The sequence below is a fragment of the Lepidochelys kempii genome, chromosome 24 (genome assembly GCF_965140285.1).
Source record: "Lepidochelys kempii isolate rLepKem1 chromosome 24, rLepKem1.hap1, whole genome shotgun sequence".
NCBI classification, from domain to species: Eukaryota; Metazoa; Chordata; order Testudines; family Cheloniidae; genus Lepidochelys; species Lepidochelys kempii.
In genome coordinates, this window is record NC_136403.1 from 17,247,989 (window position 1) to 17,264,596 (window position 16,608).

The following is a 16,608-nucleotide window of genomic DNA, read 5'->3' on the forward strand; positions in this document are numbered from 1 at the left end:
CTGCTACCATTAGTGTACCATTTATAATTTGCATTTGGGAGAGGTACATCCTTTAAATCCGGACGGCTGGAGTACTGGACATCTATGATTTTTAAACAGTCATGTTTTTGTTGCTCTGTTTCTGGCAAGAGAGTGGCTGGGTTAAGGGAGGGGCAAGGCTGTAGGGTGACTTCAGAGTTCTCTAACAGCTTAGCCTGGTACCGAGCAATCCGAGCCTGGGTGAGCCAAAGCCTTTTCTTTGCATTCAATAAGGCTCGGACCATATGGGGAGTATAGATTTGCATAACCCCTCCCAATGTTAGCTTCTTGGCTTTTTTAAGCAATAGGGCAGTAGCTGCGACCGCCCGTAAACATGCCGGCCAACCCTTTGCAACCTGATTTAATTGCTTAGAAAAATAAGCCACAGGACGCTTCCATGCTTCTAACAGCTGTGTGAGCACTTCTAGGGCCACCCCCCTTTGTTTATGTACATACAACTGAAACGGCTTAGAGAGATCTGGCAGGCCCAGAGCCGGGGCTTTTATTAATTTTTTTTTTAGGATTTTAAATGCCCTGTTAGCCTTTGGGGTCCAATAGAAGGGGTCATGATTTGCTTTTTTTACATAGTTGTACAGGGGTTTAGCTTACAGTTTAAACTCTGGGATTTATATTTTGCAAAAGCCTGCCATACCCAGAAATGCCCTGAGCTGCTTACGGTTACTTGGGGTAGGAACTTGACAGATAGCTTCCTTTTTTTTGCTTGAAAGCTGACGCTCCCCTTGCCGTATGTGAAACCCGAGGTACCGTACCTCTGGGAGGGCAATTTGAGCCTTACTCCGTGCTACACGATATCCCCGGAGTCCAATAAAATTCAGGAGGCTCACGGTGGCTTTAAGGCAGGGTTTTTGGCTTACAGTGGCAATTAACAAATTATTTACATACTGCAGAAGGAGAGCCTTCTTATTATCCCACTGCTGTAGGTCCCTGGCCAGAGCCTGGCCAAAAAGGGTGGGAGAGTTTTTAAATTTTTGGGCCAACACTGTCCAGCAAAGTTGCTTTTTAACCCTTTTTTGGTCCTCCCACTGGAAGGAGAAGATTTCCTGTGATGGGGTGGCAACTGGGATGGTAAAGAAAGCATCTTTCAAATCAAGGACTGAAAAATGGGTATACTGTCCCCCTATAGAAGCCAATAAGGTGTACGGGTTAGGGACAAGAGGGTGCAGAGTCTTAACCCGTTCATTGACTGCCCTTAGGTCCTGTACCAGCCGATACGTGCCATCAGGCTTCTGTACGGGTAGAATGGGAGTGTTCCAGGCTGACTGACATTCCCGGAGAATACCATACATTAGGAATTGATTTATAGTTTTTTGTAAACCTTCTCTGGCTTTTTTCTTGATTGGATATTGTTTTACTTGCACTGGGCCTTTCCCTGGTATGAGCTGAATAGTAATAGGGGTCTGGTGGGTGGCCTTTTCTGGAATCCCTGATGCCCACACGAGGGGGTACACCTGGTTTTTCCACGGACTCCATTCTGGGGCTTGCATGGCTGAGGGCTCAACTGCAAGGGTCATGATCCAGGCATTCTCAGGGGGTAAGGTAAGGGTTATTTCGTCCTCAGTAAAATGCAGGGTGGCACCGAGGCGACAAAGTAGATCCCGTCCCAGCAGAGGCGTTGGACACTCAGGGAGGTATACCAGCTTGTGGGTTAGAGTCCTGTTTCCCAAAGCACATTCCACTGGGGCATACACTGGGCACTTGGTGTCCCTGCCTGTGGCTCCCACCACAGTAAGGGAATTTGCTACTGGCAATTGAAAAGGCTGATTTACGGCAGTTCGGGCCGCTCCAGAGTCCACTAAAAAATCTATTTTTGAGCTTCCCACCCGCATCTTTACTCGGGGTTCCGGGGGTAGGGTGGTCCGTCTCCCCTGACACCCCTATTCCTGCTCCACCATTGCCATCATAGGGGCACCCCCCTTTTCTTTCCTCTTTGGGCACTTATTTTTTTAGTGTCCCTTCTGTTGACACAGGGCACACTGGTTGCGACCCAGTCGTCTCTCCTGCAGGCCCGGACGGTCGCGTCCACGGCCCCTTCCTCCCCGGCCACTTCTCTTAGTGCCGGCCTGTACCGCTGTTACCATCAATTTCACTTGCTTTTTTTTTTTTTGTCTCTCTCAGACTATAAGCTCGGTTTGCAGTCTTTAAAATTTGTGCCATGGTTATACCCATTAAATTTTTTTTTTGTAACTTTTTTTTAATATTAGGGGCTGCTCTGCTCGTAAAAAAATTTTTAATAATTGACTTAGTTGCCTGATTATTGGCGTTTGCATTAGTGTTCTGTCGAATGGTGTCCCGAATACGCTGTAGAAAGGCCCCTGGGCTTTCTTTTAAATTTTGCATTACTTTATATGGCTTGCTTAATTATTATGTCGGACAGCCGAGTGATGGAGTCCATGCAAAAGCAACTCCTTATAGGAGGTAAGGCGGGTCAAATTCCCATGATTATTTGGATCCTACCTGGGGTCTGCTCGGGGGACTTGTGCATCCGGGTCAGGGACATTAATACGATCCCGGTCGTACCGTCTCTGCGCCTCCTCCCTTGCCTTGGACACAACCTGTTGTCTTTCAACCTCAGACAATAGGGTTCGCAGGAGGACGTTACAATCATCCCAGTCCGGCTTGTGACTACTGAGGCACTCCTCAAAGACTGATATAAACCTGCTTGGGTTGGTGGAAAACTTTCCTGCCTGTGCTTTGAAAGCAGCCAAATCCACAGGATTAAAGGGCACATGAGTATAAACCTGCATAGTTGTGGCAGGACGCCTGTCTGATCCAGACCGGGCGACTTTAGTTTTGGTGATTAAGGGGTGTAGGCCAACCATTGGGGACTTACAAGGTGTGGGTGTAGGGGCCGAAGGGGACACCGGCTCTGCCATTACAGTGGGGGTGGGGGTCTGGGGACTAACATTAGCTGCTACCGAACCAGTTGGAGTCAGATTACAGCGCTGTAAAATATCTGGTCGAGTACATAAAGTCAGAAACAAATGCGCATACATATGTTCATTCCATTTCCTTGTTCTTTGACAGAACAGGAGTAACTGAAGGATTGTGTTGTAATTAATTGACCCTCCTGGTGGCCACCACTCCTGGTCCTCTAGTTGATATTGAGGCCAGTCAACTGTACAGAATCGTTTTAATTGGCTCTTAGTTATTGGATTCGCACCAAATACCTTCCAGTTTGCTAGAATGCACTTTAGGGGCGTACACCGGGCCCTAACCTTTGAGCTTTGTCCCTGTCCCATACCTACAGGGTAACTCTGGGCGTCCCCAGGTTCCAACAGAGCATATAATCCGGATTTTAAAAGGTTCCTACCTTATCCAAGGGACCGGTTCTTCACCGCCGTCCTGCAGCTGCTCCTCCCCCACGTCTAAGGGACCGGTTCTTCACCGCCGTCCACAACAGCTTCTCCACTATATGAGTGCGTTGCACCGTTGTGCCCTCTGGGGTCGATCAAATCGCGTCTCCTCCGAGGCCCCCGATGAACTCACCGGTGCGCGCTGGGCGTCGGTTCTCACCGCAATCCTCGACCTCCAGGAGGGGTCCGGGCAAGGCTAAATTGCAGCCTCGTCGCCCACCCAGGGACGCCAAAAGCTGTTGCCGGCACCCAGTGCCGAGAGGCTGAACAACAGCTTGAGTTGGTTCGTTACCCGGTGTGCTGCACCCAATAATCACAATGGGGTGGAGAAGCAGAAAAGTTTATTTGAAGCTTTAAAAAGGTACAGGGAGATTTGAATCTCAAATCCTGTACAACAGAGCAGGAAGTTACACAGGCTTTTATATATTTTTTTTTAGCATATTTATTTAATAGCAAGCTGCTTTAAGTATTTATATAGCTAGCCAATTTAGTTTTTAGCTAGTTTTTTGATTTTTTGTATTATTTGTTAAATTATATATAAAGCTGCTTTATTTAGCATTGTTTTTTTATATTTTTTTTGTTTGGCCTTGCTTAGTTTTAGGCAGTTTGACTCTGCAACATATTGTTGCAGATTTTTAGCATAACTGCTGTGTGTGCCTCCAGGCGGGGGGCCAAGGACACTTGGGCCTAGCACGCAGAGCTGCTGCGAGTGCCTCCAGGCAGGGGGGGGGGGGGGCCAAGGACACCGGGGCCTAGTGCGAGGGGGCTTCATTGACACTCGTGGTTTTTTATCCCCTTGAGTTACCTAGTGGCCATGCCCCAGTGTTCCCAACAAAAGGACACATCTACACGGGGAAGGATGCACCGATGCAGCTGCGGCGCTGTAGCGGCTCAGTGAAGACGCTGTCTGTGCTGACGGGAGAGCTTCTCCCATCGGCGTAGTTAATCCACCCCCCCAAGAGGTGGTAGCTGTCCCTGATGGGAGAAGCGTTGTCTACACCGGGCGTTAGGTCAGTATAACAGAGTCACCCGGTGGTGGTGGGTTTCCACACCCATGAGTGACATAGTTACACCAAGATCAGTTGCTAGTGGGGTGGTGGAAATGAGGAACCGGGGTAGGGGTTGCGGGGGCAGAGACAGATCTGGGTGGGGCATTGTGGATTTCACCCTAGCATTGAAGCTGGAAGGTTTAATCTCACTTTCTTACCTTTGTCTTTGGGGAATCAGACACGGCATCTCAGAATTGATTCCCCCAAAACACACACACCATGTGCAGCTCCCCCTGACCCCATGGACTCTGTCTGGGGGCAGGAAGCTGTCCTCCTGGGGGGGAGCGAGCACGGGGGGGTGGCTTAGCGGGGGTGGGAGATGCTCACAAAGCTGAGTCTGCAAAGCCTCCAAGGTGGCCAGCTCCGTGCAAGCTTCAAACAGCTTAGCTCAGCTCTGGGGCCTCTCGTGATAAAGGGTCTGAGATCCCATCTGCAGAGACAGTCGCCCACATCCGGGGCAGCCACAGCCCCAGAGCAGGGGCTAAGCTGCGAATGCATCGTTGCAAAAATTCAGCCCATTCACACCTGGAAACACACCAGACCCAGCTTGGGCCCCTGAAGTGCCGCTGGGTCGGGAGTAATTCGTGGGTGGGCCCTGCCGCCCTTCACCCCCAGTCACCCCACGAATGTCCGGGAGAAACCCTGCCAGGTGGCGACTGGATTGTGAATCTCTCACTTCTTTGCCTGTGAGGGAGACAACATTGTGTCTGCTCCTTGACTGGCTGATGGATGGGTTGGATGTTGGAGAATGGCCAGCGACAGAGCGAAGGGCGAAAGCTTCGTGAATTTTGGCCAGGAATATCAGGATTTATTGAGACACTGGTTTAAAAAGCCACTGTGGTGGGATTTCCGGCATGCAACCTGGACTGTGGGACGTCTGAGCCTTTTGTAACACCAACCTGGGGTATTCCTCTCAGACTGTGATACTCTGTCAAGCTGCAAACTTCTGGCAGGTCTTGCACTTCCACAGCCATCCCCAGGCAGGGACACACCCAGCTGAGTTCCATAAATGATCTCCCAGCCACTCATGAACCATCAATAGGAAGACTCCAGTGAATTCCCCCCGGCTCCCTGGCCTTGCAGCCAAGAAATGTACCGTCCTGCATTGATCAGAATCCTAGCAAGTGTAATTTCATTACCTATTCTGCGCCTCCCCCCATGTGGAGAGCACAACAACCAGCCTTTGTAAACTGAGCTGAGATTTCCCAAGGACTTCCATCAAAACACACAGTTTTAGGTAGAATATAAAACAGGTTTATTAACTATAGACAGATGGATTTTAAGTGATTATAAGCAGCGAGTGTAGAGATCACAGTTGGTTACAAAATAAGTTAAATTAAATTCCCAATCCGAGTTAAATAAACTAGACAGGATTTGAATCAAACCATGTCTCAACCTGGCAGATGGTACAAGCAGGTGACAGTTCTTCAATACACAGGCTGGGCTTGTCTTTCAGACTGATACTGAACTTCTGCAGTTCAAAGTCTTTGTCCTGCAGACATTTTTCCATGTGTTGAATTGTGGGGGGAGTGAGGCCAAGTGGCGATGTCATTTCACCTCATTTGTAGTTTCTTCCAGCTTGATGGAAATATATTTTGCTATGATGTGGGTCAAACAGTCTCCATTGTCTATGTTCTCTCTCTGAGACATCTCCATTTTATACAGTTCCTTAGATAGTGGATTCTTGGATGTGTGCTGATGAGACATTAACGCTGTCTGGCTCCTCCACTGTCATACCTGAAAGGCTGGTTGTGGGTGTTCCCAACATCGGAACTTATTTCAGTAACATACACATAGCAAAACTTTATAACTCCCCATACAATGACAGCATGTACAATTCAAGAGGATATTAATAATAAATAGATCAAGACTTTTTTAATGATACCTCACAAGGCAGACTTTGTTCATATATTCAGTGGTGAATATGGGGGTTCCACGGTATTGTTTTGAGGTACAGAGTGCCACAGCCACCCACATTTTATTTAAAGTCTCCAATATTTTAAATACCTCCTCACTTCATTGCCTTCCAAAATAGAACTGGATATTTCTGGTTTTCTGAAATTTTCGGTGGAGTTTTGTAGCCTCTACGACTCTTACAATTTAGTTGCAGCATTTGCCATGCTTGTCCTTTTCCTCCAAGCCCCAGATCCTGGAATAAGATGATTAGGTGGGAATTTCAGCTTTCTTTTCTTTTTTTTAAAGTAAGTTTCCAGCCTTTGTTCTTGCAGAGAAAAGCTTGAAATGGCCACCTGGAAAAAATCAGGAGGCAAAAAAGAAGAACCCAGATGTCTTTCGTTTCAAACCAATCTCATGAGGTTTTACGGGGTGTCTCATGAGGTTTGAAGGCTCGGGCTCGGCAATGAAGAGGCAGGACTAGAGTTTTAAAAGTGGCTGTGACAAAGTTCCTGCTCTACCTTGGTGGGTCTTGCGTTTATTGGCGGATTGGCTCACCTTGGAGCTTCACGGCAGCCCTCAGCTTAGCCGTTTTCATGAACCCACAGTCCAGGTCAACTCCTCCTGTGTCTGACCAAGAGTTGGGAGGATCTGGGGGGAACCCGGACCCACCCTCTACTCCGGGGTCTAGCCCAGGGCCCTGTGGAATGCAGCTGTCTAGAGTGCCTCCTGGAACAGCTGTGCGACAGCTACAACTCCCTGGGCTACTTCCCCATGGCCTCCTCCCAACACCTTCTTTATCCTCACCATAGGACCTTCCTCCTGGTGACTGATAATGCTTGTACTCCTCAGTCCTCCAACAGTCCACGTTCTCACTCTCAGCTCCTAGTGCCTCTTGCTCCCAGCTCCTCACACGCACACCACAAACTGAAGTGAGCTACTTTTTAAACTCAGGTGCCGTGATTAGCCTGCCTTAATTGATTCTAGCAGCTTCTTGATTGGCTGCAGGTGTTCTAATCAGTCTGTCTGTCTTAATTGTCTCCAGAAGGTTCCTGATTGTTCTGGAACCTTCCCTGTTACCTTACCCAGGGAAAAGGGACCTACTTAACCTGGGGCTAATATATCTGCCTTCTATCACTCTCCTGTAGCCATCTGGCCTGACACTGCCACACGGCTAAGAGAGTTAGGTGCCAAATTCCCATTGAAGTTAGGAGTTAAGCACCTAACTCACATAGGTGCTTTTGAAAATCTCACCACTAGAAGCCTAAGTCAATTCAGTTACAACACATAATGGCAGACAGCTAAAAAGTGACATGTAAGTTCTTATATACAAATGCTAGAAGTCTAAATAATAAGATGGGTGAACTTGAGTGCCTCGTATTAAATGAGGATATTGATACAACAGGCATCACAGAAGCTTGGTGGAATGAGGATAATCTACGGGAGACAGTAATACCAGGTTACAAAATATATCACAGAACAAGTCATGCTGCGCGGGGAGTGGCACTATATGTGAAAGAAAGTGTAGCGTCAAATGAAGTAAAATTCTTAAATGAACCAGACTGTACCATAGAATTTCGATGGATAGTAATTACATGCCTGAATAATAAAAATGTAGTGGCAGGGAGATATTACCAACCACCTGACCAGGATTGTGATAGCGACTGTGAAATGCTCAGGGAGTTTACAGAGGCTATTAAAATAAAAAACTCAATAATAATGGGGGATTTAAACGGTCCCCATATTGACTGGGTACATATTACCTTAGAACGGGACGCAAAAATAAAGTTTCCTGGCACATGTTGATGACTGCCTCTGTCCCTTTTTTCCACATCCTGTTTGACCCCAGTTTATATAGTAATATTCTCAGCTATACCTTAACCAATCATTTTACTAAAATTTAACTAACCAATCCTAACATATTGTAACATAATTCTCTAACCAATTATATTTCACTATCCTAATTTACTTACAGCTAGTGAAATTAATTAGACATCAGACAGAAACAATTAGAGAACCAGACAGATTAACAATAGAAAAGTGGGGGCCATAAAGATAAAACATACAGAAATGAGGGTTTCACAACCCCAACTATTAATAAGTAATTTCTTGTCAGACAGGATGCTATCAAACTAAGTTTTCTCTAACCATCTTTATCTGATGGTGAATGGCACTATCAGGATAGGATTGTATTCGTAACAGCCCAATAGCACCTTATTTCAATGTGACTGGCTTGGGATGTGAGGACGTGACCGTTCACTTCCCAGCTTATGGCTGCCCCTTCTGCTTAGTCAAAGGCCTTCGCCTAAGAACAAGGCCTCAGACTATCCTAGTGAGAGAAGGCCCAGACACAGGCAGATTGTGATTTTGATTCTTTGTTTTATACCCATGTAACTAGCTAAGTGATAAAAAGACACCTAAGTTCTTAAAGTCTAGGGTTTACAGGAGGCCTGAATAGCAATATTCTAACAGCGTCTTGGAGCAGCTAGTCCTGAAACCCACAAGGGGAGAGGCAATTCTTGATTCAGTCCTAAGTAAAGCACAGGATCTCGTCCAAGGAGAACCGCTTGGTAATAGTGACCATAATATAATTAAAGTTAACATCCCTGTGGCGAGGGAAACAACACAGCAGCCCAAAACTGTAGCATTTAATTTCAGAAAAGAGAACTACACAAAGATGAGGAAGTTAGTAAAAAAGAAATGAAAAGGTCCAGCGCCAAAAGTGAAATCCCTGAAAGCTGCAATAAGAGAACCAAAAAAGTGCACCGTGGGTGTAAGGTACTGCGGAAGACTTTGTTACGACCTAGCTAGGGAACTTCTGCTTTCTCGGTGCCGAGTGGTCACTGTAGGACATGAAAATCCGGCCACAACCAGCTTTAGATGGGTTCTGTCTGCCCTGCATGGCCCTTTGCCAAGTAGTGGAAAGCCCCTTTGGAAAGTACCTAATTATATATTCATGAGCTGTTTAAGTGTACTGCTTATTAAGCATCGCTGTGAACCCCTTCGTCGGACTCCGTCTCAGGCAGAGCTCCGGTGCGCTGGGTTCCCTGCCTCCATGACAGCAACGCTTGGAGTCCCCGTTGAGGGTGTGTCACTTACCTTCAATAAAGCCAATAACTCGCTGCTTTGCTGCGTGTAGGCCTCGTTCTTTCGGAGCACTCCCGATAGGCCTGCGGCCTAGCACGGAACAGTGGGTAAACAACTGCGTAAAGAAGCTTTGAGAGGCAAAAAGGGATCCTTTAAAAGTGGAAGTTAAATCCTATTGAGGAAAATGGAAAGTAGCATAAATGCTGGCAAATGAAGTGTAAAAATGTAATTAGGAACGCCAAAGACTCAAAAAGTAATAGCAAAAATATTTTGAGGTACATCAGAAGTAGGAAGCCTGCAAAACAACCAGAGTGGCCACTGCATGATTGAGATGTTAAAGGAGTACTCAAGGACGATAAGACCATTGCGGAGAAACAAAATGAATTATTTTCATCGGTCTTCACGGCTGAGCATGTGAGGGCAATTCCCAAACTTGAGCCATTCTTTTTAGGTAACAAATCTGAGGAAATGTCCTAGATTGAGGTGTCATTAGGGGAGGTTTTGGAACAAATTGATAAACTGAACAATAATAAGTCACCGGGACCAGATGGCATTCACCCAAGTGTTCCGAAGGAGTTCAAATGTGAAATTGCAGGACTACTAACTAACAAAGGGTAGGGATAAAATGTCAGTTTTCAGAAAGGAGACAGATAAATAGCGAAGTCTGTACTGGGACCAGTACTGTTCAACATATTCATAAACGATTTGGGGAAAGGGATTAAGAGCGCGGTGGCAATTTGCAATTTGCAGATGATACAAAACTACTCAAGATAGTTAAGTCCAAAGCAGACTGCGAGGAGCCACAAAAGGGTCTCACAAAACAACAACAAAATGGCAGATGAAATTTAGTGTTGATAAATGCAAAGTAATGCACATTGGAAACCATAATCCCAACTACACATATAAAATGATGGGGTCTAAATTAGCTGTTACCACTCAAGAAAGATCTTGGAGTCATTGTGGACAGTTCTCTGAAAACATCCACTCAATGTGCTGCGGCAGTCAAAAAAGCGAACAGAATGTTGGAAATCATTAAGAAAGGGAAAGATAATAAGACAGAAAATATCATATTGCCTCTATATAAATCCATGGTATGCCCACATCTTGAACACTGCATGCAGATGTGGTCGCCCCATCTCAAAAAACATATACTGGAATTGGAAAAGATAGAGAAAAGGGCTACAAAAATTATTAGGGGTATGGGACAGCTTCCATATGAGGAGAGATTAATGAGACTGGGACTTTTCAGCTTTGAAAAGAGATGACTAAGGAGGGTTTTAATAGAGCTCTATAAAATCCTAACTGGTGTGGAGAAAGTAAATAAGGAAGTGTTATTTAATCATTCCCATAACACAAGAACTAGGGGTCACCAAATAAAATTAATAGTCAGCAGGTTTAATACAAACGAAAGGAAGTATTTCTTCCCACAACACACAGACAACCTGTGGAACTCTTTGCCAAAGGATGTTGTGAAGGCCAAGACTATAACAGGGTTATGTTATGTTATATTCTGTTTGACTCTTAGCGAGGTTCCTACGGGCCTAAACTCTTTTAAAAATAGGACTTAGGCACTTTTGAAAATTTTATTATTTGTTGCATAGACCCCTTGATCTTCAAGAAACACATAGAGAAAGCTCCACTGGGAGCAAAGATGACATGATGAGAAGAATAATGACACAAAGACGTAGAAAAGGACATATCATAAAGAACTAAACACCCCAAAATGATTTAAAAATTAAAAAAACCAAGACTCTAATATATTTTGTTAAAATGACAGATTCACAGATTCCGAGGCTGGAAGGGACCATTGTGATCATCGCGTCTGACCTCCCCAATCACACAGACCAGAGAACTGCCCCAAAATAATTCCTAGAGCAGAGCTTTTAGAAAAACATCTCAGCTTAATTAAAAATTGCCAGTGATGGAGGATCCACCACGACCCTTGGGAAATTGCTCCAGTGGTCAGTTACTCTGATTGTTACAAATTTACACCTCCTTTCCAGTCTGAATTTGTCTAGGTTCAACTTCTGTTCACTGGATCATGTTAGACCTTCCTATGCTAGATTGAACAGCCCATTATGAAATATGTATTCCCCACGTAGGTACTTACAGACTGTGATCAAGTCACCCCTTCAGCTTCTCTTTGTTAAGCTTATGAGAAGAGGCTGAGGGAACTGGGATTGTTTAGTCTGCGGAAGAGAAGAATGAGGGAGGATTTGATAGCTGCTTTCAACTACCTGAAAGGGGGTTCCAAAGAGGATGGATCTAGACTGTTCTCAGTGGTAGCAGATGACAGAACAAGGAGTAATGGTCTCAAATTGCAGTGGGGGAGATTTAGGTTGGATATTAGGAAAAACTTTTTCACTAGGAGGGTGGTGAAACACTGGAATGCATTACCTAGGGAGGTGGTGGAATCTCCTTCCCTAGAGGTTTTCAAGGTCAGGCTTGACAAAGCCCTGGCTGGGATGATTTAGTTGGGGATTGGTCTTGGTTTGAGCAGGGGGTTGGACTAGATGACCTCCAGAGGTCCCTTCCAACCTTGATATTCTATGATTCTATGATTCTAAATAGATTGAGCTCCTTGAGACTCTCACTCTAAGGCAGGTTTCAGAGTGATAGCCGTGTTAGTCTGTATCAGCAAAAAGAACAAGGTGTACTTGTGGCACCTTAGAGACTAACAAATTGATTTGGGCATAAGTTTTCGTGGGCTAAAACCCACTTCATCAGATGCTTGCAGTGGAAAATACAGTAGGAAGATATATATATATATATATATATATATACAGAGAACATGAAAAAAGGGGGTTGCCATACCAAATCTAATAAGACTAATCAATTAAGGTGGGCTGTTATCAGTAGGAGAAAAAAAACGTTTGTAATGATAATCAGGGTGGCCCATTTCAAACAACTGACAAGAAGGTGAGAGTAACAGTAGGTGAAAAATTAACATGGAGAAATAGTTTTTTGTTTGTGTAATGACCCATCCGCTCCCAACCTGAAGCGAATACTCACCAACAAACAAACAAACAAAGCCCCCAACTTGAAGCAAATACTCACCAGCAACCACACACCACACAACAAAAACACTAACCCAGGAACCGATCCTTGCAACAAAGCCCGTTGCCAACTCTGTCCACATATCTATTCAAGGGACACCATCCTAGGGCCTAATCACATCAGCCACACCATCAGGGGCTCATTCACCTGCACATCTACCAATGTGATCTATGCCATCATGTGCCAGCAATGCCCCTCTGCCATGTACATTGGCCAAACCAGACAGTCTCTATGCAAAAGAATAAATGGACACAAATCAGATATAAAGAATTATATCTTTCAAAAACCAGTCGGAGAACACTTCCATCTCCCTGGATACGCAACTGCAGACCTAAAAGTCGCAATTCTTCAACAAAAAAACTTCAAAACCAGACTTCAATGAGAAACTGCAGAACTGGAATTAATTTGCAAACTGGACAACATTCAATTAGGCTTGAATAAAGTCTGGGAGTGGATGGGTCATTACACAAACTAAAAACTATTTCCCCATGCTAATTTCTAATCCAGTAATCATTCTTGTGGCTCTCCTTTGAATCAGACCAAAAATTAACTTTCCAAAAAAGACAATTTAGGGGTCAAGAGGAAGTTACAGGTCTAGTGAATAGAATTATTTTTCCATGCAATTAACCACAATTCCATCCATTCCCCTGGTCATCTGGCTCTGGCTCTGAGTTGTCGGTGGTGTGGGTGTTTCGTGCACATTGCCGGTACCTCAGAAACTCTTCCTCCATGGTGAGGTAGAATATGGGGTTGAGGCAGCTGCTGAAATATGTCAGGACCCAAGCAAAAGCACTTCCAAAGTCCAGAAGAGGCAGAGGGTACTTAGCTGAGATCAGCAGGAAGGAGAAGACGTGATACGGCAACCAGCAGAGGAAAAAAGTCGGGATCAAGCCAAGAAGGATCTTGAGTGGCTTGGTGGATTGGATCAGCTTGCTCCTTCTCAGCTTGGCAGCTAGAATGATGTAGAAGTTTGGGATCAATATCAAGGCTAACGGGATCAGAAACCCGACCAGGAACTGGATCACAACGGTAGCCTTCACCCTCTCTTCCTCCAGTCGGAAATTCATGCTGGTGCTGGCAGGTGAGAGCAGGAATTCCCAGAGATCACCGTACCGCAAACTGAATCCAAGAGACAGGGCCCATGTGCCCAGAACCACCCCAAAAGCCAGTTGGGGCATGCGGTGGTTCCAGGCCCACTCAGGGCGTGCCACGAGGATGCAGCGATCGACACTGAGGGCTGTGAGGAAGAAGGCGCTGGAGAACATGTGTAGGGAGGTGACGGTGCTGCTCATACTCTTGGCCCAGTTTAAGTCCAGGATGAAGATGGAGATGAATCTGAGGGGCAGGAAGATGATGAAGATTAAATCGGCCACAGCCTGGTTCAGGAACCACACGGTGCTGGCCGTCCTCTCCACACGGCAGCCAGCGATGAAGAGGATGTAGCTGTTCAACGACACCCCGGCGAGGAAGGCCATGCCACTAAGTACCAGACAGACAATTAGGAACACCATTCTCAGAAGAGTTGCAGTCACAATATCCCCTTCTTTTCCTCAGGGCTCAGCAGAGGCAGACGCTGTACTGAGCAAAGGAAGGAAGAGCAATGAAACGGGCTCCCAGAGAGGACACGGACAGAAAGAGACAGCAGCAGAGTTTATAATCTCCTTAGAGTTTATAAACTCCCCAGTTCCTGAGCTGAAATCAAATAGGATCAAATCCTTGAAGGCCAGTGGCACCATGGTTCAAAGACCTTAGAAGCATAGAGCCAGAGGGTTAAAAGGGACCGCAAGGGTCATCCAGTGTAACCCCCTGCCAATATGCAGGATTTGTTCTGTCTATTCTCTGGCCGAACATTTTTTGTTTTTACATAATATCGTTTCTTTACCAAACCAAATATTTAAAGAAACCCACGTTTGCTTCTTGCTGAAAAGTTAGATTTCCTGGCAAGGGGATGTGGACTGTGGGGTGTCCCAGATGCATAGACAGAGATATGACAGACACCGCCGTCCCCCAAAGCCTCACTAAAATTCCCAAATAATCTTCTTCCTGTTAGTTTCCTGAGGGAGCTCGTTATTCCCGTTTTCGTTAAAAAAACAAAAAAGTTAATCAATCATCGTTTCCCCTTTTCTTTTTCTTTTTTTTCAAATAATGGAATTTTGGAAAGTGATTCTTCTCCCCCTGCACCCGTCATTTTGAAGTGCAGTTTTTGTGTGGTTTAGGCCATTTTGGGGGGGATGAGTTAGTGGAGCAGACAAAATCCCCACCGAAAGAACCCACCTATGGAAACGAGGACGACAACAAAAAAGTTTAAAGGAAGGATATTGCCGGAGTCTATTGTAGTGGACAGACGTGGAGTCAGGACTCCTGGGTTGCATCCCAAACTCTGCCACTGAACTGCTTGGATAGATTTGACAAGTCACGTCATCGCCCCGTGACTCAGTTTCCCCTCCAAACATTTCTTTGTTTAACTTTACAGTGTGAGCTGGCTGTGGCCAGTCCTGTTTCTCCCGGTGGGGCTGTGCACTACCTGGTGTGATGGGACCCCCGAGCTTGGTTGGGGTCTGTGTAGCACTCAGTGTGACAGGGCCCCTGACCTCTGACAACAGGATCCACATATAATTTCAACCAGCTCTATCCAGAGCAGACGAGGGGAGGGGATGGGGGCAATAGGAAGGGGGGAGATCCAGGGAGCAGCAGTGAGGGGGTGAGAATGAGATCCAGTGGGGCAGCTGGAGGATTTACCTCATTTCCTTACCCGTGTCTTGGGGGACGCAGCGTTGCAGAGTCAATCCCCGTCCCAGGTCCCCAACGTGATGACTGCAGCTCGCCCAGACTGGCTCATCCCGGAGCAGGGAACCGTTCATGTGGGGGTATATCTGGGGTGGGGGGGACAATGTGAGGAGATCACAGGATGTGGCTGGGTCTGATCACGTCTGCAAAGCCTGGAAGGTCTTCTGCTACATGCAGATGTCACACAAACCACAAGCTCCCACCACCTCCGCGCAGGGGCCTAGCAAGGTGTCTGCATTCGGCTACATCCGGGGGCAGGTGGGCAGGGTCCCGAGTGGAGAGCAGGGGCTGAGAAAGCCATGTCCAGATGACTCCACTGGGCGAGGTCCCAGGATCAGCGACCCCAACTGGGACTCTGCCGAAGTCAGTACAAAATAAAATGTAAGTACAATATCTATATTCCAATTGACTTATTTTATAATTATATGGTAAAATTAAATAGTTAGCCATTTTTCAGTACTAGTGTGCTGTCACACTTGTATATTTATGCCTGATTTTGTAATCAAATAGGTTTTAAGTGAGGTTAAACTTTGGGGTACACAAGACATGAGAATCCTGAAAGGGTTACAGTAGGCTGGAAAGGTTGAGAGCCACTGGACTATAGGGTCTTTTCCCACTGAGATGTGGCCACCTCTGGGGTGGGGTATGGGGGCTATTTATACAGGTGACAGGGAGGAATAGGGGAGGGGGTCAGGGTTGCTGGAAAAATGTGTACAGGGAGGGGGCTGAGAGCCACTGAATCAAATTCTAAACCCTGTATATGATGGGAACCACTTCAATCCAGGGGGTCCAGCACCTATGGGGGGGGGGCAGGGAGAGATCTGGAGAGGCTGCTTTGGGGAGTGGGGTGGGGGGTGCAGGGAAGGATCTGGGGAGCCTGCTAGGGGGAGCGGGTCAGGATCGGGGAGCTGCTGTAGACAGTGGGGTGGGGGAAGGGAGGAACCGGGGAAGGGTGGTGCGGGGGCAGAGACAGATCTGGGAGGGGTGGGCGTTGTGGATTTTAACTTAGCATTGAAGCTGGAAGGTTTAATCTCACTTTCTTACCTATGTCCTAGGGGAATCAGACACGGCATCTCAGAATTGATTCCCCCAACACACGCACACATGCCATCTGCAGCTCCCCCCACCCCCACGGACTCTGGGGACAGGAAGCTGTCCTTGCCGGGCGGGAGGGGGGGAGCACTGAAGGGACAGCTCAGTGAGGATGGGAGATGCTCAGAAAGCTGAGTCTGCCAAGCAAGTTTCAAACAGCTCAGCTCAGCTCTGGGGTCTCTTGTGACGAAGGGTTTGAGATCCTGTCTGCAGCGATGGTCACCCACATCTGGGGAAGCCACAGCCCCAGA

General features: G+C 46.5%; 1 protein-coding gene across 1 annotated transcript; it reads right to left on the reverse strand.

The window, feature by feature from the left end:
- Nucleotides 1-13,101: 13,101 nt before the first annotated feature.
- On the reverse strand, nt 13,102-13,989 carry LOC140902969 (chemerin-like receptor 1). Its single transcript, XM_073323549.2, has one exon. It carries the CDS (start codon nt 13,987-13,989, stop codon nt 13,102-13,104), a length of 888 nt encoding a protein of 295 aa, XP_073179650.2.
- Nucleotides 13,990-16,608: the final 2,619 nt, after the last annotated feature.

What these genes read in the sequence shown, in the direction of transcription:
- LOC140902969 (XM_073323549.2), bottom strand. Translation starts at nt 13,989, where the DNA reads ATGGTGTTCCTAATTGTCTGTCTGGTACTTAGTGGCATGGCCTTCCTC.